General features: G+C 38.3%; 1 protein-coding gene across 4 annotated transcripts in view; it reads left to right on the top strand.

The window, feature by feature from the left end:
• Positions 1-11,858: 11,858 nt before the first annotated feature.
• Positions 11,859-24,987, top strand: part of rgs19 (regulator of G protein signaling 19) — a 40,067-nt gene continuing 26,938 nt past the window's right edge. For all 4 annotated transcript variants that reach the window (XM_077542290.1, XM_077542281.1, XM_077542308.1 and 1 more), the window contains exon 1: positions 11,859-12,123. In XM_077542290.1, the coding sequence (XP_077398416.1) occupies positions 12,067-12,123 (57 nt within the window). In that variant the 5' untranslated portion in view covers positions 11,859-12,066. The remainder of the gene's footprint in view (positions 12,124-24,987) is intronic.

Raw genomic sequence — 24,987 nt, 5'->3', positions numbered from 1 at the left:
GTCAGCTCATACCAAGAAGCAGAATATCCTATAGTCTCACCCAATCCTTTGTGATTAGAGCATATAAATACATATATATTTGGATGGCGGCAAAACATGGCAGCCTCTTGTAAGGTGGGGCTAAAGCTATGTAATGGGATTTGCATTACATTTCACTCTGGACCCCAACTCCCCAACCCTGATTATAATTTATTGTTATTTGAAAATGAGAAATTATTAAAAGACGTATTTTACATATTCATTTAAGTTTGCAGTGTGAGGAGTACATACAGAAGTAGTTAGTCCCACCAAATGCAGTGGCCACTGGTTAAGTGTGTTTGGTCTCCTGCCACAAGATGCATCTTTTCAGCAACTCAATGTGACGGCAATCATTAGCACTCCTGATGGACTCGTGTTGTTGATTTAGAGATGGTGAAATGGAGAGCTGCAAGTGAAGAGGAGGCCAGCTGTGAAGGAACAAGAGTCTCACTCAGGCTTTCTCTCGGGATGCTGCGACGTATTATTGAGGACACTCCAATTACCCCCCACCCGCCTCCTCCTACCAAGGAGCATTGATCTTCTGTGATGCTGCTCTTCCTAAACAGGTCCAAAAATCCCCATAGTCCCTAAAACAGCGGTCCTCGAGAGCCCACTATCCAGCCTGTTTTCCATGTCTCCCTCCTTCAGCCCAGCTGAATCCAATGATCAGCTAATTAGTGATGGGACGTAATGTGCCGAGGCTTGTGTCGAGTAATCCAGGAAGACGTTTCTGAAGCGCGTGTCGAAGCGGGATTCATTCCGGGCAAATGACGTCACCGATGACGTTTGACACTTCATGGGCTCAGGAAGTGGTTCGATTTTTCCAGAGTTTCACAAAAGTTGCGTGTCAGTAGGTGTTTTGAGCGTCGCAAATTTGCCCATAACATGCTTTTTTTTTCTGTCCGAGGGACTGCTAAAAAGGAAAAAGGTTGTCCCCGGTTTAGCAACACTAATATGGAATGACGCGTTACTTCACGTCATTTGCATTGAATTGCTTGTTGTGCGCCAATGGCGCTAATGGATTTACACCAACAAATCCGATTTGTCAACCATTCATCTATCATCACAACTATCAGTGCTCACAAGCACAATCCCCATCACTTCAGTATCCATAAGCGCAGTTCCCATTACCTCAGTTTTCATGAAATCAATCAATTATCTTTCCTACTGTATTGCGAATTTTCACATCACCCACACAATTTTAATGAATTGATTAACTGCATGAGTGTAACACAAAAATGTACATTCAGCAACTTCAGCATGTTCAAAAAATATAAGTGATACTCAAATTAATACACAAAACAAATATTACAATTAGAGATAAATAAAAAATACAAATTGGTAACTAAAGCACGTGTAAACACTGTGGTTTTAATTTCGGCCACCAGGGGGGTTTGTGTGCACATGAAGCATCACGAGCAGAATCTTTTTGTGAACCAATTTGATGGAAAGCTTCGAGTGTTCAAAAAACTTCATCACCCATCACCACAGCTCATCAGCCAGCTTTGCAGAAGCCTGATAACGATCCTGATCATGAATCAGGTGTGTCGGTGGAGAGAAACATGGAAAACAGGCTGGATAGGGGCTCTTGAGGACCGGACTTGGGCATCCCTCCTCTAGGGTTAATGAATCATTGAACGATCATATTTTTTAAATATAACTTAACATAACTTTTCGCTGAAGGTGAGCAATCATAGGACTAAGACTAGATTTACATTACACGTTTCAAAAGGCGACAGGTCGTGAGCACAAAGAGATTCTCAGTTTGAGTTAGGAGTTGGTAGTCTTAATTTTATCCCCCATTTTAAAATTTAGTCAAAGTTTTAGTCCAGTTTCAATCACGTTTGTTAGTTTTTATCATAGTAAGTCAACATCATCCCAATTTTATTCAATCCATTTTTAGTCGAATATAAATCTAACATTTTAGTCTTAAATTTAGTCCATGAAAGCATTGTTTTATTCGTATGTTTTTAATCCAACAAAAACTGTCAACATTTTAGTCTAGTTTTAGTCAGGACAATCATTTAACGCCTGTATTCTTTTTGTAAGCAGATTGCTTTGAACTTTTTGGATCTAAAACTATTTTACATAAAATGTTCTTATCTTTTTGATGAAAAACAACTTCACACACAATTACAGTATATCAACAAGTGGCTACTATGGCTCCATGCTACGAGCTAGTAAATCAGCCAGCATTAGTTAGCGGTCGGATTAACATTATTGTTAGAACGTTATAAGATAATGGATTTATGTTACGTTATAACTACAATCCAGTTTTTTTTAACCTTTCACTGTGAATCCACGTCTGTGTTTAAGCATGTTGCACTCCTAGCTGCAGATTTGAAAGGGGCGTGTCACATGACGGTGTCAGTGACAGATTAGAAGAGACAAGATTTTACAAAATCATATAATTTTCGTCTTGTTTTTGTTCATGAACTAAAATGTCATCAGATTTTAGTCCAGTACATCTTCTTTAGTCGACGAAAATGCATACTGATTTAGTCCCAGTTATTGTTTATTAATGAGGGTTTCGGTCTATTCTAGTCTAGTCTAATTTTAGTTCGGTAAAGAATGTGTGATGATGAAATTATTTTTGGTTTTCGTTTTCATTGACAAAATTAACACTAGTTGTTACAGTGGTCCCCAACCTTTTGGTTGGCATGGAAACAATCAAAAACATGATGAAACATTAAATGCACCAGTACGGTGAATGATGTAATTAGTTGGAGCCCTTGATGTTTTTCTCTTCGACAACATCATCTTCTGTGTGTGTTGTACGACAGGAATGTTGTAAGATGTTGCCATGTATTAAAAAAACAAAAAAAAGGAAATTTCTCTGTTTCACTGATATTTTGCAAGTGCATGTGCTACTGTTATTTTTTTGTAAATTCCACACGTTTGAATGCAACAAATGTTACAAAGTGACTTGGTGTGTATCCTACAACTTCTATGATAAATAATAAGAGGTGTGCCAAAAAATCTATTCTCATAAGAATCGCAATTCTCATTTAGTACTATTCAGAATTGATTTTAAATGTCCCAAAAACGATTAAAACATTTTTTTATTTTATACTGTCTTGTCTTTGTCTGTGTGTGCCTTTATTTGGAGCGCTGTTCATGTAATTCATGTTTGGTCACTGAGGGGCAGTGTGGTTCCACGCGGTCTAATACACTGTTAAGTTGTAGCCACATTAGAGAATAGAAGGAAAAAGCCACGATCAAGTTATTCCAATAAAAGTTTGTTTTTTTTCAGCGTGGAGCCGTTCTTTTGAGTGATAAAAGTGCCGCCAGTAGCGCGCTAATTAGCAATAGCGAGTCAGACTGGAGTAGATCATTACAATTCCGTGCACATCTAGAGATTGACGCAAAAAAGAGAAAAAAAATAATAATAAAAAAATAAAAATAAAATAGAGATTGACCCAAAAATCATTGTTCAATCAAATCATTTTGAATCAAAAATCGTCCTTAATCGAAAATCGATTCTGAATCGAATCATAGACCCAAAAATCGGAATCAAATGGAATCGTGAGACATTCAAAGATTCCCACCCCTAATAAATAAAGTTCACGTTAGCAAACAGTTGTCTACACATTATTGGACATAACATTTTAGTGACAAATATGATGCCTTACTTCACGCCGCTTCTGGTCGGTACAGCTGAAGCTAGCACGGTTAACTACTGTTGTCATTCACGAAAATCGTATTTTCGTAGTCGGTCCCGTGCATATGTATAAGACTGTGTCATCTTGTTGGCCAGACATTTGCTGCTCTACAAAATTTATAATCTGACGATTGCAGCAAACAGTCAAAAGTCCTCTGAATATTGGCCGATTTGAAAATGGGAGGTCCAAAACATGATTAGCAAAGTCTAGTGAATAGTGAATCTAGTTTTCTAAAAACAAAACATGCATGTTAGGTTCATTGAAGAATAATTTTGTCCAAGGCTGTATGGTGAGTGTAAACTGTTTTTTTTTTGTTTTTTTTATTTATGTGCCTTGTGATTGACTGGCAACGTGTCCACTGTGTCGCCCAACTTTCGCCCAGTGGCATCCGGGATGGAATCCACCTACGACCCTAATTAGGACAGAGAGAAAATGGACAGATGGTTCAAGTGACAAATTTCCATTTTCCTGGCCTAGTTTGGAACATGCGTCTCGCTTAACCCAAATTTGTAACCGTATGAAACAAAATCATATAGCTCCGTCTTAGATGTAGCTTTGTCCAAGTGTGGAAGGAAGAGACACAGGCAGCCCAAATGTGAGCACACACTGAATTCAACACGGGCTCTCCGCAGGGAACATTCTCAACTTGGCCTAAGAACACAATTACAGAAGTTCCCCTGCGGAGCCTTCAGGCAGAATTAAGACATTTCTAAGCATGCTCAATTTCACAAAGAATTGAGTTCAGGTCAGTTTTTCTTACTTTTCATGCTCATCTGCATAAATATTGTTCAATCACTTGATACAGTATGCTGTTTAATTGCTTTCACAATCCTTGTTTTCAGTACCTGAGCTTGTGAAATAAAACTGACAATAATTATATATTTTTTCAGTTATACACTGAACCACTGCTATTCAAGCTTGGGACCAAGCACCCACAAGCAGCAAAAAAAAAGGTAATTAACTCTAATATTAATAACTAATGTTTTTGTTACTTCAAATTGTATACATTAAAATGTCTTGTTATTGTCACCAATAGCCTATATTTTTTTGTTGAATGCTTAAGAGAACAACTAAGCCTCCTAAATGTCCTCTACACTTCTTGCACTTTTAAATGCGCTTTATGAATAGCTTATCATTACTAGCATAATACTTTACATAATACTAGAGTGTGAGATTGGTGGGCTTTATTTTCAAGAATTGCGTTTTTTTATTTATGAATATGGGCATGGTGGATGACATTTTTATTCACGCCTGCCCACAGACTACCATGTTTTTTTTTTGTACTTGACCCAAAACCGAATTTTCTTTTATTGTGAGAAACAATCCACTACGTGTTCTGTGATTGTGAGTGGCGCACGCCATGGTGATGTTTTGCATACTTTTGTTTGTTTCTTCTGCTTCCTGACAATTTACATGTAAACGAAGCCCGGCAATGAGTAATAGAGCATGCTCGCTTATTGATGATGCTCCTGCTCTTTAAAGTAAAAATGGTGCTTAATTGACTCAAATGGGAACTTTTTTGTGTTGGTGATTGTCAGGAGGAACAGATTTTTCAACGCATATAAAAGCCAGTGATTTGTTAATGCTGTGCCTGCATTGTATGCGCGTGGCCTTTTTATCGATTTCAAATGAACCGGCCAATTTCAAGGAACAAAAATTCAAGTACTTGCCTGACACATTGTAAAACACTGTCAAGTCTGAGCTTGATTTTTAGCCCGATATCAGTTCATAAAACCATAAACCAATCCTTTTAATACATATAATAATAATAATAACTAAAAATACTCCATGTTTTCCTCACTTCTGTTCGTATAGTGCTGGTAAGAAAGTCAGCTAGCTGTCTCTGTTGTCCTGTTGTTCATCCCGATGTTTATTTATTTATATATTTATTTATTTATTATGACTTATTTCACATCAAACCAATCCGGGCACGGCATCATGGACCTTGCTTTGTGTATCAGGGCACAATCATCACTTCCGTCCGTCTGTCCAGCCTTCCCTTCCATCCATCCACGGCGACATGCCTGATTGCTTGTCCTTTGCCTGAAACTGTGCTCGTTTGTTATTCCCCAAAGCTGACTACCTGTTTTGCTTTGCTTACGCTCACATATGCACAGACAGAACGGAATTTACCCGCGTTAATGACCAAACCATTCCAAGTCAAAGAGAGCTGCCTAATGCGTGTCGAACGATGCGGTGTCACATCCCTGATACGTTGGTTAAGCGTGTTGTTACATGGGCGGGCTAATGTCACGGCCATGTTTAAATTCAGCCCGCGTCACGCTGCAGCAAGGTCATTTGCACCAGACACCACATCTCATTCTTCCAATGTGGATCTATAAATCACACAGAGGCCACTTCTTTAGGTATACAACTTCATGACATCCGAGCCAAGAGCTGTATTTACAGTAGTACTGATTGACACAGGTGTGAATTTAACAACACAGTGATTAATACTATGGCTTATGAATGAGCTAACTTGAAGTTGCTTTTTTTGCATTACAAGCCGTCACTAGTTTGTGTTGCGACTGATCCATCAAGTTTTATGGCATATCAATCAAACTTTTCTGTCATGTTTAGTTTCTGTTTTACTTGTGTGTCTTCCTTGTCTTGTTAATTGTGATCCTGCCCTTCCTCGTGTTATCCAATCAGTGTCCTCAGCCACTTGTGTCTTGCCCAGGTGTGTCTTGTTGTGTCATTAGTGTTTGTGTATTTAGTCTGCTGTCTCCCCTCTGTCTGGGTGGGTTCATTCTGTCATGACGGGGAAGCTTGGGGACCCAAACGCGGGAAGACAGGGCGAGGAAGCAGAGGCCCAATCAAAAAAAAGATTTAATTTCTATGAAACAAAAAGATCTTCCAAAGTACAAAATAAAACCAATCATAAAACAAAACATAAACCAAAACATGGGAGGGAACAACAAGGAAAAAAAACGAGCAGCATGACCTCGGAAAAGGAAAAGGAAAAGGAAAAGGAAAAGGAAAAGGAAAAGGAAAAGGAAAAGGAAAAGGAAAAGGAAACCGCATGACATGGGGAAAAATAATGAACCCACACAGACAGAGGGGAGACAGCGGACTAAATACACAAACACTAATGACACAACAAGACACACATGGGCAAGACACAAGTGGCTGAGGGCACTGATTGGATAACACGAGGAAGGGCAGGATCACAATTAACAAGACAAGGAAGACACACAAGGAAAATAGAAACTAAACATGACATTTTTTTTTTTTTTTTTTTTACAGTTTGGCCTTTTCAAGCTAAAAATATAATAGAAATTCCTTCAGATGAGGCAAAATGTCAAGGAAATGAATTGAGGACTAATGTGTGATAATAAATCCAGCCTTTTATAGTATGTACCTAACATTTGTAAACAAAGCAACTTCAATTTTTTGCAGGAACAGATCTCACACATATGTAAAAGAACCCTTTTACTTCTGTTCCTTAAATGTATTGGTATGTGTGATCATTATGCCGTTCTCTCTCCCATTCTCAAGGCACTCGTTCAGTTTCAAGATTCTCGCATGACCTTTCAAAGACCAACGGGTGCATGTTTTGGCGGGGACCTATGCAAATGTGAATGAAACACAGACAGTTCTTGGGACTGTTTCAACTTTTGTCTTTAACACTGTCACCAATGTCCAAAAAAAGACACATTTATGGCAAACCGGTAAACCTAAAATCACATTTTTAAGGAATATTCGGCATGGTTCATGTTGTGTGACACCCCTGCAGAAGCCTTTATAACTCTTTTATTCATGCCCATTTCAACACAAACAACACAACAGTGCAAAGAAAGGTTTGGCCTTTATTAAAGTGCAAGTCAACCTTAAACATTTCTTGACAATTATATGTTATATGTGACCTCACTAGTCTAAACTTGACATTCTGATTAATATTACATGTGTGGAATATGAGTTATGAAGCACAATCCAGCCTTTTTCATCTATCTCATAGGGCGGCCATTTTGCCACTTGCTGTCGACTGAAGATGACATCAATGTTGCTCAGGTCTCAGGCAACGACCAATCACAGCTCACCTGTTTTCTGAAGCTGAGCTGTGATTGGTTGTTACCTGAGACCTGAGCAACATTGACGTCATCTTCAGTCGAGAGCAAGTGGCAAAATGGCCACCTTCTGATATTGATAAAAACGGCTGGATTTAGCTGCTTAACTCATATTCCACTAATGCAATATTAACCAGAATACCATATTTATATTAGTGGGGCTGCATAGAACGTATTATTGTCCTCCCCCCCCCAAAAAAATTGGTCCGACTTCGCCTTTAAGACAATTTATGGCTATTCCGAAATGACATGTCATTACATCGAAGAATCGATCACAAGAGCAGATGCATGTGCAGTCAATTAGTCACTTGTTACAGATTATGGCGGCCGCTATTGTCTGTGTATGGTATTGCATGTTGCTCTTTAAGACTGTATGTTGTTTTAGGTGTTCCCTAACATTAATATCAGGTCACTTGAAAGTGCATGTAAAAAAAAAAAAGTTAAAAAATAAAATTGTACACAATACATTCCTAGTGGTTAACAACATATTGGAGCTAAATCAACAACTCCTAAAATTGTTCTGGTTGCCCACATTTGGAGCTCACACAGACTTTGCTAGGTCTGTCGCGCTCATGTAACACCACCGAGCAAGATAACGACAAAGATGCCTGCTGAGCACCAGAAGAGACTCGCTTACATACGGGACACCGTCATTGGCGAAATGAACGCCATGCTGACATGACCCGGCTGGCTCCCGGCCATGCGCTCAGGCTGGCGTCTTATGATATCACCCACTTACACACAGCAGGTGGCCAGAAGCCTTCTTGTTGGTTTGTTTCTTTTCGTTTCCTGGTTGCCATCACTGGTTTGTTAGTTTGTATTCTTTTTTTTTATTCTTGGTTTTAGTTTTGGCTTGACTAGTTTTCGTATTTGTTTACTTTTCTTTATATGTATGGAGTATTTGTTGAGTGCAAGATTAAGAAAAGGTCACAAGAAGTATTATGTAAATATAATAACTTAGGTTAACTTAAATTCCCAAACAACTTTCGACCTTCCTCCTTCCGTATAGTCTTTTCTTTTTAACGTTCTGTTTTAATTTCATTAATGAAAATATTTGTTGCTATTTTAGGTACAGGTTTTGTGTTAGTTTTTATTAACTATAACCTTGGCTATTACTGTATCTGGGGCGTGTCTTTGCGTGTGTGTTGGCCATTTTGTTTTAAGTACATTTCCCATCACCTCCACCTTACTGGCCGCAAAATATGTGGCTTAACCTGCAGCAGCATCATTTGGTGTCTTGTCATAATCTTCATTCAAAACGGATTTGCATCTACTGGGGACTCCTGGTCTTTTCATTTCCTCAGCTGTAATGTTAATCCTTTCTGGATCAGCCATTCCAAACACCTCCGTAACACACATAAACTGCGGCTGCCCACATGAAAAAAACACATAACCAACAGGACAAAATACTTTTGTCCCTTCTGTTAATGGGTTTTGAAGTGTTCACCCCTACCCGCAAGTAAGCAAGGGTCGGTTCCAACACACCCGTGACTCCAGGATAAGTGGTGTAGAAGATGTAGAGATGGATGGTTTTGAATTGCCAGAATGTGATGTGAACAGTATAGGTAGACCTATTTCTTTGTCCGCCATGTTGGAGGTCCATATCAGGAGGATAAGCTAGGCTTAGTTGAAACAGAAAGACATGTTAACTGACTCGTGTTTTTGTTTTTTGTTTAGTCTAGGTTTTTTTTTCCTGTAGTGCCCTAATCAATTAAAAGGATACTTGACTCATTGAGCCATTTTTAACAGTAAGAAGTTGATATTTTGTCTATAATTAATGTGATAACTTCATTATTTTTCATGAACAATTAATGCAAATTTTGTCACTTGCTGTCGACTAAAGATGACATCATCTGTGCTGAGGAAACAGGTAACGACCAATCATGGCTCAGTTTGCTGACCAAACGAAAAAAAAAACAGATGAGCCGTGATTGGTCGTTACCTGTTACCTCAGCACAGGTGACGTGATATTCAGTCGACAAAAAGTGAAAACATTTGTTTTTACAGGTATTAATTGTACATGAAAAATAATGAAGTTATCAAATTCATTCTGAAAAAATAATCACGTATCACTGCTGGAAATGGTTCAATGAGTCAGGTATTCCTTTAATATAATTTTTTTCTCCTTAGATGTGCTAAAATGTGCGTGCGTAGGTGCGTGCGTGTGTTTACAGTGTTACCGTGGCTGACTGTTTTATTGTATTAACCATTTTCTATTCAAGTGGTTAACTTCTTTTTACCCATTATATTAATATTAAGACGTTTATTTACATGTAATTGCTAAGCTACTAGTGTTAAACAACCTTGTGGGCGTTTAACAGCACTTTGATGATTAAAAAAAACTCATAAACTGCTTTAAAATGTGATGCTACAATGCACAGACTACTAACATATTCCTTATGTACCTTTTGTGCCTCCAAGTGGCGATGGTTGGAATTGCATAACCCATTCAACAGGTACCTGTGGTCGGCTCTCATAATCGAGGTAGATATAGCCTACATGCACCCCGATTTTCACATCTTAATTGTAAAATTGTGAGCAACCCCACACATGGTGAAGAAACAATCAACTTTTTTTCTTTTTTTTTTTGCTGCTCTTACTGTACAGCGTGTAGTGTACTTGAGATTACCAACAGAGTACAAACAAAAAGACACCTCCATCGACAATCTCTTCCCCCAAACAAGATGTCTGTCACAGTACCAAGACTTGACCAGTGAAATGCAGCATATGGTGCCACATAGCATCCAGACTGTCGGAAATTAAATGTAAAGAAAAAATCGAAGAAGCTCAGTCCTTACTCATTTTTAACACTGTGAATGACAGCTGACTTTGGGCAAGGGGCGTGCTTCACCCTGGACTGATCAAGATAGGGTAGAGTGAGACAAACCATTCAAACTCACATTCACACCTATTGACAATTTAGACGCCAGTCTTTAGTGAACCTATATTGAACATAGTTCAGAGTTACCTGGATAAAAGTGCAAGCATGGGAAAAACACGCAAACTTCATAGAGGCAGGCCACATACGAGATTTAAACATAGAATCTCAGAACTGAGGCGTGCAAACCACTACGTTGCACTGAAACAGTGATGATTGAGTTCTGTTTACCAACAGGGGGCGCTAAAGTGTGATGTAGGAAGTAAGGAAGAGAAATTAGTGTTTAGAGGAAATAATATGAAATGAAACTTTTTGGTTTTCATGTTACATCCAACCCACCATCACACACACACTCACCTCCGCCTCTCCTTGGTGTGTGGCGCCCCCTTATGCTCTCTCTCTCTCTCTCTCTCTCTCTCTCTCTCTCTCTCTCTCTCTCTCTCTCTCTCTCTCTCTCTCTCTCTCTGTTCTGATTTACTGTTTCAGTGCCAGTCAATATCTCACCAGTGGTGCTAATGGAAAGTGAAAAGTACTTGATTGAATAGTTATTGTTGAAAAGTGTCACACACCGTAAAATCATTTGTAGAAAAACACATGGAGTATTGTCCTTAATATTTTTCATTTAGTTGTGAATTGATATAGCAAAATAAAGATGAACATCTCATCTCTACATGTGACATCACATGATGTCACTCATTGGAACATCTCAGACAAACATGAGTCACGTCAAACACATTTGGACATTGAATGTGTTTCTTTCTGCTGTTAATTCCTTGTCTCTGGATAGATAGATAGATAGATAGATAGATAGATAGATAGATAGATAGATAGATAGATAGATAGATAGATAGATAGATAGATAGATAGATAGACAATTTACTTTATTACTATTTTTTTACAATACAATATTATTATTATTGTTATTATCATCATCATCATCATAATCATCATCATCAAGCTATAATAACTACATTAACAATTGATTCCACATGACAGGATAATTTTGTTCAGCTGGTTGATAACATTGATTATCGCACAGTTACTTAGTTTATTGTTCTAAAGTCCGACATAAACGTTCATTTAAAAATACATACAGTAAGATGTATAGTGCGTAAGAAGTTGATCCAACTTCTGCTTGAAGGAACGAGACGTGAAAGTCTGCGCATGCGCACGAATCATTCTCTCTCTCTCTCTCTTGCTCGCTCGCTCTCTCTCTCTCTCTCTAGTCACACACGCGGGCACACACGCGCGCACACGCGCACACTGTCTTCTTTCTCCGGTTGGGAAAAACCCGAGCAGGAGGAGAACCAGTAGCGAGAAAAAGGAGGACTCCTTCCTCCTGTTCCGCCGCGGCATCTGACATATTTGCAGAAAGATATAAAGCAAAAGGGAAAGGAATAAAAGTCAACCCGCGCTGCGGAAGAGAAGAAGAAAAAGGCGGATGTGCTTCCGAACACGCCGCGGATGCCGCCCTCCGGACCTCCTCAATGCCAAGATTGTAAGTATGTGATCGGCTCGGCTGCGGAGCGAGCGAGCGAGCGGTGCGGGGAGGGCAGGCACGAGCGCGTGGTGGGGGCCGGAACGGGCTCCCGGCCGGGGAGGGGGGGCAGTGGTTTCTTATAATAATGCTGCGGCGTGTGGCGCGTGGACGAAAAGGTCGCGTTCAAGTCATTGCCTGCCCACTTTTGCTTCCTTGATACCTTTCGAGGAAGGCGGGAGCAATGGCGAAACAGGCTAGCCTTTGTGGACTTTTTCTAGTCCTTCTTCAGGTGTTGTCATTGATTGAAAATGTCGATGTTGCCTGGAAGGACAACACACATAAGAGAAATACTTATTTTTAAGTTGTCACGCTAGTTAATTGGCGTTCTGGTCACGTTTGTGCAGATGTTCCAGTCAAACTAGCGTGAAGGATTTCTCAATCTTGTGCAAAACTTTATTTGGAATCTGTGACGTCTTTGCTGTCATTGCGACACCTGATTCTGACAGATGTGTACAGGAAGAACATTACTGCACAGGTACCTACCACCAACTAACTAGTGCAGTAGCTATCAAACTTTTGTTCACCATGAAGTACCCCCCCCCCCCCCCCACCCATGGCTTGAAAATGAATTAAACAATTATGAAATGTATTAATTAATTTATATATGTGTTATTTAGGCCTATGTATTATTTATTTATTCATGTATATAAATCTTATAAACATATATAGTTACAGAAAATGCATCTTAATGGGCAAATGAATGATAGGGATATATTTCACTAAGAAAAATGCTCTGTCAGCCCTACATCTCATTTAGTTTATGAGAGTAAAACAGCCATAAGAAGACACCTTTTTGTGGGTGACAGGCATCATTTGCTGTGGTGAGTACCCAATACATTGAAATAAGGCTGTTATAGCCCGAGACCGATACCTGGTACTCACCCATCCATAATGATAACAGTCGTAATGTGTTCAATTAATTGATTTCTACTGTACAATGATAAAGGGTTTGATGCAAGCTGTTGTCATACTTTATTTATGAATGAAATCCAATGAGATCCACCATACATATCCATGGAACTCAAAATGTACACTTAGATGAAATTCACCAAAATCGCATTACACCAACTGTGTCAAAATCTAGTTCAAGCCGGGCTGAAGTTTAGTCTACTTTCAGTCACCAAATTGTCAGGTGTGCCAGGGCCTTGTAAAGAAAAACACCCTCGCTTCAGTGAATGCCCAGCGTAGCGTTTGCCAAATTCCCTAACATTCTAAACAAAGCTCGCACAGGCACGAAAATCAAAATGTGCCAAGCTTTATGTTAGACCGCAGCTGTGCTATGAATATAGAGCCCTATATATACTGTATATCTGTGCTCTACAAAAACACAAATTTCGATAATTGTTTTGGCCCCCTTCCCTTATAGAAAAAGTGAAAGTCAATGGTATCATATATTTGCTTTGTTTCTCCTTATAGCAAACCAGCTTTAAAACATTTTTGCCATTGTTTTTTTTTCCATAGAATTAACTTCAGCTTCCACAGAAATAATGTTTTTTTTCTGTATACATTTTTTGAAACAACATTGTAAAGAATTGACTGCAGAATTTACAGTAAATAACTGGCAAAAAAGTTGCCTGCTAATTATTGTAAAATCTCACTAAATTACTGTAAAAAAAGATTACAGAATATTACTGGTTAAAAAAAAATATATATATATATACAGTATATATATATATATTTTTTTTTTTTACTGTATATAAATTATATCGTATTACAGTTATTGTATTCTTTAGTGCTTCTTCTAGGAAAGAAGTGCTCTTTGTCAATACATGCATGTAAACAAGATGCTTACTTATAAATTCAAATTTTGAGTGTCCAACAATTTCACACAATAAAATGGGCCATTGTTTAGCTAAAATAAATACTTACACTTGCAACTTAGTAAAAAAGTTTCCAACTTGCTGATAAATCCCATCTGGGACTGCCACTTCCGCTGGGCTCTTTTCTTGTCATAACAAAAACGGAAAAATGTAAATGTAAAACAAATGTAAATGTAAAATTGATTCCTCTCATATTGTATGTTTCTTAATGGGAATTAAAGTCACTATTTGTTATTTGAAAAATTGTTGCAAGAAGGATCAGTAAAGACACTAACTTGGCAACACTTACTGCTTTTGAAAACTAGCTCCTCTCTGATTGCAGCCATATTGTTATATTATAAACAATGCACATACGTGAGGATGCACTTTGAACTATGTAAGCCAGTAAAAAAACAAAAACATAAAAATAGAAATCATCCAGACTTCTAAACTCATTTGAATCGCTTAAATCAATTAATCAATTAGCAGACCTTCAGAATCTCAGTTAGTTACTATCCTACTAACCTATCTTTAAATAAGTTTTTCTTCACAGTACCAACAACTTGGAACCCAGTTTCTTAAGTTTCAAAACAAGCAGCCTGAGTTCAACTGCGTCAAAACTTGCTATGTTGAGTAATGGCTTGTTTTTTTTACCACTGCTGTTCGGCAACTTGCTCATGCAGCAGTACAGGTGGTCTGTACGGTTTGCCTTATTGTGACAACAGTTTTGTTGTATGACAGACCAGTCTGGCATACTCTCCATGCTGTAGCGTTAGAGTTTATTTGGAATGTCACAGGACGTGGTTGGGAGGGACAGAGAGAAGAACGATAACAATAACAAACAGCAATAGCAAAGGACAAGAAGGCAGTTAACACCTGATAATACTGAGTGTGGTTTCAGAGGGAATAGACAAAAAGAAAACAGTACAAACCCAAACACCTGTTGGTCCTTGGGATTGACCGAGAAAAGAGATGCTCCCAATCGAAATAACACTTTGTTTTAGAAGGGACAGACAAATCTGACATTTGTGTCAACAAGGTTATGTTGTCGTCGCCACTGGTCTCTGAGCAATGTCATGAATTTCACTGCAGTTCGGATGCCAAAATGTCAAACATACTGGGAGAAAAAAAAAAAGAGCATTGAGTATACTCTGTCAGAGGGTGAGGTATAATAATTTTGTAAATATGTAAACATTATATATATACATATATTATATATATATATATATCTGCTTTTGAGTACCTCGTGCTTGTGATGTGTTAACTCATTCACTGCCATTGATGGCTATAGACGTCAAAAATTAATTTGAACTATTTCTATTAGTTTTACATTTGTTCCCACTTTTGTTACCAAAAGTATGCAAACCGAGTTTTTTGTTGTTGTATTAGAACAGATATGAAATTTGTGATTAATCGTGAGTTATCTAGTGAAGTCATGCGATTAATTACGTTTAAAAATTGTAATCGCTCGACGCTCCTAATTTTTAATATTTTTTTCTTAAATTTTGATTTATTTATTTATTTTTAATTTAAAATTTTAAAATTTTTAATCGGGAGTTAACTAATGAAGTCATGCGATTAATTACGTTTAAAAATTGTAATCGGCCGGTGTCCCTAATTTTTAAATATTTTTTTCTTAAAAAAAAAAAATACATTTTTTTTTTTAAAGAAAAGATTATTATAAATTAGGGGCATCAGGCGATTAAATTTTTTTATCATAATTAATCACATGACTTCACTAGTTATCTCACGATTAATCGCAAATTTTATATCTGTTCTAAATGTACAAAAAAAATCTAGGTTTTCATACTCTTGTTAACAAAAATGGAAAAAAAAAGTTAAACTAATAAAAATAGTTCAAATTAATTTTGACGTCTATAGCTGTCATTGGCAGTGAATGAGTTCAAGTCAAATATAAACTACAGCTACAACACAGAGTGGTGTAACGTGAGTGAGGATGGAGATGGAGTGAGGATTCCCAGGCTGTTGTTGAGGTTGATGCTAACTTTGGTACCAAGTTCTTAGTATTTATCAACATCGTTGGTGTGGCTGTCACCAGACTGCTTTGATGTTTTCACTTGCTCATTTCTGTAAAAAAATCATTAATTCATTTTTGTACACTGGACTTGTCTAATTGAATGTGACATTTAGCTTGGAGCCTCATGATTTGTTTACTGCCCAGACCCAGTTGATTCATTTTCTGAATAAGCTGCTCTGAAATTTGAACATTCCCCACTAAAAATATCCAACCGGTCTTCTTATGCTAAGAAGAATGTCTTAAACTAATAAACCTTAGCTATTTTCGAAGGTTCCTTCAGTTCGAGTTGGTACTTTGTGAGACAGCTCAACCACCCTAGCATCAGCATTTGCAAAAGAGCTGACACGTTCTCTTTTTAGTTAGTAAATTGGACCAGGGAACAGAACATGGCAAAACGTGAATGATCTTAAACAAAGCTGACTAGTCTTGCCATAGAGCATCGCATTACGTTTAATCAGTTTGGCTTTGCGGCTGGCTATAAATACAGTGACACGCTTGACACCTCTCAGTGCATTAGAGTAAAATAGTTGGCATAGCTCCCTATTTAATTTCAAATTAATTCACTTATCTGAAATATAGTGACTGTAAGCTCCGTTTCTTGTGTGTGTGTTTTTTTTATATTATTGGAAATTATAATGATTGACGTTGTAGTAACACCTTGTTTTTGCTCTCGTAGTAGACAAACAGTAATGTAAACATAACTTTCGAGTACCGGTAAGTTAGAAGTCTTCTACTCACTAAAGGGCATGGATGATGAAGAAATATGATGAACGGGTACATTCCCAGAGTATAATCATTCTATTAATTATGTTTTTCAATTTACACAAAGTCTAAAAAAACACTAGTGTTTCCCATGATTGGGTTCAGACAGACAATCCAATCTCATCTTGCCATCACAGTTGATTGAAAAGGTATTAAGTACATCATACATTTGCTGCAGATATTTGTGTGTTACAGTACAAACCAGATAACACTACTACCATTTAGTTACCGTTTATGGCCTGTTATAAATCCAAGAGAAAAGTGCAAAAAAAAGCAACACAAAATTAAAATTGTAAAAATGCTTTTCTATGCACAGAGAGAATAATAACTTTTTTTTTTGTCACGGCTACTTTCTGGTTCTTTCAAACAAAAGCAAACAATTCAGTTATCCATCCATCCGATTCCTACCGCTTGTCTGGTAGTAGTAGTGATTAAGTGTAGTTTGTGACTTTATAGTAACCTTGCTGGTGGTTGATGGCATGTTTATGTATAAACTGACACTGAAGCTCACAGCTGTGGCTTTTATTTTTGTACATAGAACCAATTGCAACATGGCTTTTGCGATGTCTTTTGGCATAGGACCACATCAACTACGTTGTTATAAATCCATTTTGAATTGGAAAATAAAAAGGTTTGTGGTAAAAGAATAAAATTAAATCACTGGTAAAACCGCCCCATCTCAGTAAAATGTACTTCACTTAATAACATATAATATTCTTTTTTTATATAATCAAGTTTTTATTTCTTATATTATCAATAAATTAATATTTTCCTGTCTAAAAACATTTTTAGTAGGATTATTTCAAACAAATATAAATTTAAACTTAAACTTAGCATTTCTTGTATCAAAAACATTCAAGGCATTCAATTAAAAAAAAGTTTTAACTTTTTATGATGCAACATGAACAACATTTTATCATGCATCATAATAATAAGAAAGACCAAAAAGTGGTGTGTGTGTGTGTGTGTGTGTTGATGATTTAATTGACAATGATTTTTGCTTCAATCTGTAGATGTGCGAGGAATTGTAATGATCTACTCCAGTCTGACTCGCTAATGCTAATTAGCGCGCTACTCGCTAAATTTTTATCACTCAAAAGAACGTCTCCACGCTGAAAAAAAAAAAACTTTTATTGGAATAACTTGATCGTGACTTTTTCCTTCTACTCTCTGATGTGGCTACAACTTAACAGTGTATTAGACCGCCTGAAACCACACTGCCCCTCAGTGGCCAAACCGGGTACAACATGAACAGCGCTCCAAATAAAGGCACACACAGACAAAGGCAAGACAGTATAAAATAATTTAAATAAAATCGATTTTGGGAGATTTAAAATCGATTCTGATTCGTACTAAATGAGAATCGCAATTCTTATGAGAATCGATTTTTTGGCACACCCTTAGTTTTTATGGTCTGGCACAGGCTTGCTTGCTTACATTCCAAAAATGCATTTTTAGCATTTGTGAAAGCTTTTATGCATTTAAATTGGCTGTAATCTGCTGCATCGTCTTCACATTGTGCAACTGCGGTTCAAATTTTAAATCACCACAAAACTAGTGGCCGAGTCTCAGCCACTAATGAAAAGCAGCTTCTGAACCCCACACACTGCAGGAGAGTTCCTTCGGGTTCCGCTGCATCGGTCAGTGTGCATCAGCCTTTTAGTAAACTCATGCAGCCGTTTGTTGATGCATACATTTACTTCATGAGTTATTTCACAAATGTATTCATTCATTTGAACAACAGCAACAATACTTTAGCACCACGCATAAAAGTTTCACATTTTGTTCCCTCTGTACCTGCTTACTGAAGAACTCCACCTGTGACATATTTTTTTGCCCTCGCATTAGCACCTGACATTGGGCGCTCCTCTTCTGTCCGCCTCTTGATGAATGCCTCATGTCCTGTGTGGTAGCCTAACCTTAAGCTTTTCACAAGGCTTGCTGTGTTGCTCCTTACAAACACCACAAAGTGCATCTTGCCTGAAATAGCTCCACACATGACTCAGTTTATGCTCTGTCATTCTTTAGTGGGTGACTGACTTACGGACCAGCGTTCTGATCCATTTACGCATGACATACTGTACTTACACAAGCTGGAGAAAAGGAGTTCCCAGTGTGACATTTAGACAAGATCCCAATAGTTAAGTTTCTTTCGTTGTCTTCCTGTCAATAACATACTGCCTATTACCGCAAATGACTGAATATCAAAAGGATTGATATTTTAATTTGAAAATCAACTTTTGAGTTCTGGTATTGAATATATCTGTCGTGACATCAATGCGTTAAAAAGAACCATGCGATAAGACTGTCAAATAGCAGTGACAACGATTGTCATTTCTTCTTCCATAAGAGTCAGATGCCTTGTTCCTTTAACCAGCACATAATTCTCCAAGTTTATATCGCTGATGGGTCACTTGATGGATAGTGGGCGTGGTCGTGACTGATTTTTACTGATGATTGTTACCAAACTTCCTGGTAATGGAAACCCAACAAAATAAAATATTACATTCAAACTCATTCCTGTTCAATGTTCTTTTTTTTCTTTCTTTGTTATTTTTTGAATCTGAGCCAAAAATGAAAATGAAAATGAAAAATTTAGCATTTTTAAGCTTATTTCTTAAATGATTTTTTAATAAAATAATAATAATAATGAGTCCCTTTAAAAAAAAATCATTCAGCAATTAAAAAAAGAAAAAAAAACTAAAACTATACTATAAAACTATATCATATCCTTCTTGACGGTGAAAGAGAATCATCAGTGCTCCGTCAGTTGCAGCCAAACAGTGCAATAAATCCAATCAATCAATGCATCGATTCCTTCAAGACACAGTTAATCAACAATCAATTCCAAACGATCAACAAAATTCTTAACAATCAGTTCATGTATATAGCCAAGTATTACTACACACATTCCTAACGACAGTTATGTGGGCAAGTCTATGAGATCGGTGGACCAACCAAAACACTCAGCATGGAAGGAAAATGTTGATATTGTGATAAATTGCATCTTTATCTACATTGTGCCAGACCAGCATCTGTATAATATACTGATGAAATCTTAATTGCAAGGCTACGTAGTTGGTCACTTAGTTGGGAGTTGCACAGACTTGTATATGAATGGACCAACCAATGAGCTTACTCGCATAATCGCCATTTCTTGTTGTATTGCTAGCATCAATGCTAACGCTGCTGTTACCATTCAGGGTCGTGTTTCAATGTTTGAGATATAGATACCAAAATGATCAGACAATTCAGATCCATCACCATGATTGTGAACTAATCGGAAGCAGCACTCAGACTAATCCAAGTTTTTTTTGTTTCCCTCTACCTCTTGGTACGCACTTCCTGTCTCTGAATCTTTCTTCATTGTGCCAGCCGCTCACTGCTTCCCCTTTTTCTCAAGTTGTCGTCGACCCTTCCTTCCGCCTCTTGCTACATCTGTCTCTGCCTTTTTCCACTTCGCTTTTGCATTCCTTGTGTCTGTCCTATTCTGACTTACTGTGCGTTTATATTTGCATGGCGGCAGCAGCTATGGCTACTATTTGGCAGTTATAAATCCAGAGAGGCAATCTTTTCCCACGTCAAACACGAATAGAATTCCTGAGTTTTTTTTTGGGCTGTTAAGTCAAAGCTTCACGATTTGGTTGATCACTGCATTTTCTCGGCTTGCTATCCTTCCGTGCCGATGCGGGATGTGTGCGTTGAAGTTCACCAGCAAATTTGCCGCTTAAGTCATGGAATCAAAGGCATAACAGAGAGGAAACATCACCAGGATCAGGCAGATGCGACCACACAACTTTTTGCTACTAATTATATGAATGCTCGAAGCAGTAACATCTGTGTGAACGCGCAAAACAGACAAGCTATTGTCCCACTTTGTCAAGATCTGTCTGAAAGGCACAGATGAGCCATCGACACCTCTCGGGTGAATATCACCAAATAGAACCCGTCTCTGACTGACTGGCCCTTGCAGTCTGTATGAAGTCAAAATAAAATGTGCTGCTTTATTTTGATGTGTACGTGTCAGTAGTGCAAGCAAACGATCTGTTTCCTCAGTGTTGCCAACTTAGAAATACTGTTGATGTATTTAGTGACTATTCTCGCTGCTATTTAAACTTGATCTTTATCTTATTTTATGCATGGTAGAGGGAAGAGTGGAATTTTGCCTGGTAATGATTTGGGAGCCGTATGAACGACTAATATGAGTTAGTGGCTTGTGCTTATAATGTTTGCTCACTTTAAAAATATAGAAAAATAAATATGGACACTTGGGGTGTTAGAAAAAATCGATTCGGCAATATATCGCGATATTACAGCGCGCAATTCGATATGCGGCCGAATCGATTTTTAAACATAATTTTTTTATGGGAATGTTCAACAAAACGTCTTACTTAGGGTTAGGATTCACACATTAAGCATGGAAGAATGTTATATTAATGGAACATTAAGCCTTATTATTTTATTTCAGTGCTGTTCAAACATGAAACAGACTGCAACCTGTTTGTTAAATGCAGTGGCTCATTTATAAGCCTGAATTTTCAGATAAATAAATACATTTTCATACAAATCTTACAGTGTACATGTACAAGCTTACTAATTAGTATTTTCTAAATTTGAGTAAAAAAAAAATCGCAATAATCAATTTACAGATTCGTATTGGAATTAATCGGTATCGAATCGTGAGTTATGAATCGTGCTACGAATTGAATCGCCAGGTAGTAGGCAATTCACACCCCTAATAGACACTGTAGCAATGTGTTTTGTGAATGTGGATTAAAAAGTGCTAAAGTTAAATGTTAACACAGTATGAGTCGGTATTACTAAAATAATGCAATTTACTGCTTTATAAATTCATATTTAACTGGCGTGCTCATAAAATGTCAACAATAACCACAAATGTCCACCCAGTTGCAAGCTCACATACAGTATTTTGCTGTTTGCATATACTGTACATGATTTGCTTAGTTAATTTCTTTAAAATATTCATTTCAAACAGCACAACATCTACAATATTTAATACAATAGATGTGAGGTCTTCGCTTTTTACTGGTGAAATGGGGAGTTCTCAGAGGCATTAGCGGTTCAGAAAATGGATGGGTGGATTTTATAGTGCTATTGACTGTGTCATTCTGTGATGCCAAATGACTAGTGAGAAACTTATAGTTGGCGTTTCTTCACTAACATATCCTCCATCGGTTGAAATGTTACACAGTCGGTTTTCTATTCTGTATAAACACAGCTGACTTGTGTAATAGAGGTATATCCCAAATATTCCATTGTCAGAACTCCTTGGAAGAAGCATGTATACAATACATTGTAAGCAATGCATATGCATCTCATTAGATCAGTGGTGTCCAAACTCGGTCCTCGGGGGCCGGTAGTCCCGCAGGTTTTGGATATTTCTCTCCTCCAACACAGCTGAAGCTCATCAGCAAGCTCTGCATAAGCATGATAACGACCTTGTTGATTGGAACAGGTGCGTTGGAGCAGGGAAACCTCAAAAACCTGCAGGACTACCGGCCCTCGAGGACCGAGTTTGGACACCACTGCATTAGATTATGCATCTGTGCAGTACAATAATGATAACAAGGCTAGCCTAGGATTATACTAGTTTCTTTCTTAGCTGGTGCAGTTGTTGACATGTTGAACAAACATGGCAGCCATTTCTTTGATTTAGGACAGGGACGCCCCCTTACAATTCGTCACACAAGATTTTCCACAATTGGATGCCTCAGCATTGTTTGTTTCTTTGTGTCGACTAATGGACTTGATGAGTGACAAACATTCCGCTAATCTTGGTCTCATGCTCTCAGCATGGAAGTTGAGGGAATCACTTGAGGGCAAATTCCAAGCAAAGGGACGGGTATCGCCACACCAAAGATGACACTGCTTGTGTAGGCCTACTCTCAATATTTTGACTGTGTTATTTACACCAAAATATAAGAAACAGCGACGCACTACAACCACTATGACAAATTGATTTTTAAATTCATAGCTCTCTGACCCCGATAATCAAAACTTCACATTATCTGAGCAAGTATTATCTTTCTAAAATGACTACAATTCTTGATACAGCTCATGAAGGCTTGGAAGTTACCTGTTTAAAACAAAAACAAAAAAGTACCACTAGTTAGTAGCATAATCCAAGTACCGTATTAAAGAATGCAACTTGATTACTTTGAATTACTTTTAGAATACTGTACTCCAGTACAGAATTTTTTTTTATCCGTCTCACTCACACACACATGCACACATAATTGCCCGCGCGCGCACACACAATTACGTTGTTTGTAATTTTGAGACGATGACTGTTATATGCGAGTCCAGCGCAAACAAACCAAAACAAACCTTTTTTTTCTTCTTATTTCCAATAATAAGTTTAGCAGATGAGATTGGTAATAAGTCATTTAACTCTTTGACTGCCAGACGTTTTCAGAAACGGGATGCCGCCAGTGCCAGCCGATTTAAGCATTTTGACTGATCTTTCAAGGTCCACAGAAAATGTTGTGTTTGGACTATGGAAACACACATACTACCAAATGAAAGATTGAACTCTCATCTTTCATCAGAAAAAAAAGTTTGTTTCTACCTTATTCCGTTTTTCAGTAATCAACAATAGAAAATGGTTAGTTTCACCGAAATGCTCTGTTTTGAAACAAAAAACGGAGAAAACAAGCTTTTTGTGAAACTATGTTATTTCATGCACTCTAGTGAATTGTACACTTCTTTTTGTCCATGAATGATGCCACAAACACCTAAATAGTGCTTTACTTCTGTAAAACACTTACCACCAACAATGAAAAACTGTTTTTAGATTGCAAAATACGTTTATTTCCATTCAACAGTGTAACAATTTGACAAAACAATTTCGCAAACTATTTACAAATGTGTGCAACTGTGGTACTATTTACAATTATGTGGATGTTTCAAATACAGTTTTTCTTTTTGTAACTCTCCCCTGCGTGCAAGGAGACGGAGCAGGATTTGCACAACAGATTCGTTTCACTGCGATTGCCCCTTTCGCGTGCAGACGTTACACTTTCTTGACGGCCTTTTTTTCCGGGAAATAGCAAGTAGCAGACTGTACCCACTCCTCCGATGAATATGCATTGGACTCGGGGCACTCGTCGTCGTCCGCCTGAGCGTCCGCCTGAGCGTCCGCCTGAGCGTCCGCCTGAGCGTCCGCCTGAGCGTCCGCCTGAGCGTCCGCCTGAGCGTCCGCCTGAGCGTCCGCCTGAGCGTCCGCCTGAGCGTCCGCCTGAGCGTCCGCCTGAGCGTCCGCCTGAGCGTCCGCCTGAGCGTCCGCCTGAGCGTGCTCGGTTGTGCTCCGCGTTTTCCGGTGTTAGCATCGCTAGCCGGTGAGGCTTTATGACGTGGTCATAGCCGCCACGTCAACGCTTCCAACTTCGGCGTCAACGCTTCCAACTTTGGCGTCAACACTTCCAACTTCGGCGTCAACCTCGGAGCCACCATCATCTTCATCGTCGTCATCACTGTGCTCTTTAGCATTGGTCGATGAGCTGCTTGCAACCGGTCGCCATTGTTCGCTTCCTCAGCCATCTAGCTCCGCCTCACGTCTTCTACTGCGACGTCAACGCTTCCAACCTCGGAGTCACCATCATCATCATCGATGATGATCATCGTCGTCATCAATGTGCTCTTTAGCACTGGTCGATGCTTTTCGTCTTTGAAAAAAATGCTCAAGCGTGAGCTGCTTGCAACCGGTCGCCATTTTCGCTTCCCATGCCCAGCCATTGTCCCCTCTAGCTCCGCCTCACGTCTTCTACTGTCGCCTACCCAATCTTGTCAAAAGAGAGTCATCGCTGCCATCTAGGGGCCAAAAATAGTCATTAGGCTAACTAGATCTGCTTGAAACTTTCACCACAGCTGGCCAAGGCTTTCCTCCACCCGTTTCCCCCCCCAAAAATAAAAAAAAATTGGAGAACGTCTTTTAACGTCCTTGACGGCCCTCCGTAGGTTTTTACTAAACGTCATTTAACGTCCTTGGCAGTAAAAGAGTTAGAGAGTAACTCAACACTAAATCAAATTTTTTATTTTTTATTTTTTTGCTGATTAACTGTATAAACTGGTGTCTACAAATGCTGTCTACATGTCCTGGTCATTATTTTGACATTTTAGTGCATGTCCCTGTTGAAAGCTTGAATTTGGGGGCAAAAACTGTGTGTTTGGCGCCATCTTAAGGTTAAACACTGAGATAAACAC

Source organism: Vanacampus margaritifer, chromosome 1 (assembly GCF_051991255.1).
Source record: "Vanacampus margaritifer isolate UIUO_Vmar chromosome 1, RoL_Vmar_1.0, whole genome shotgun sequence".
Taxonomy (NCBI): Eukaryota; Metazoa; Chordata; class Actinopteri; order Syngnathiformes; family Syngnathidae; genus Vanacampus; species Vanacampus margaritifer.
This window is presented reverse-complemented; position numbering and strand designations above follow the sequence as displayed.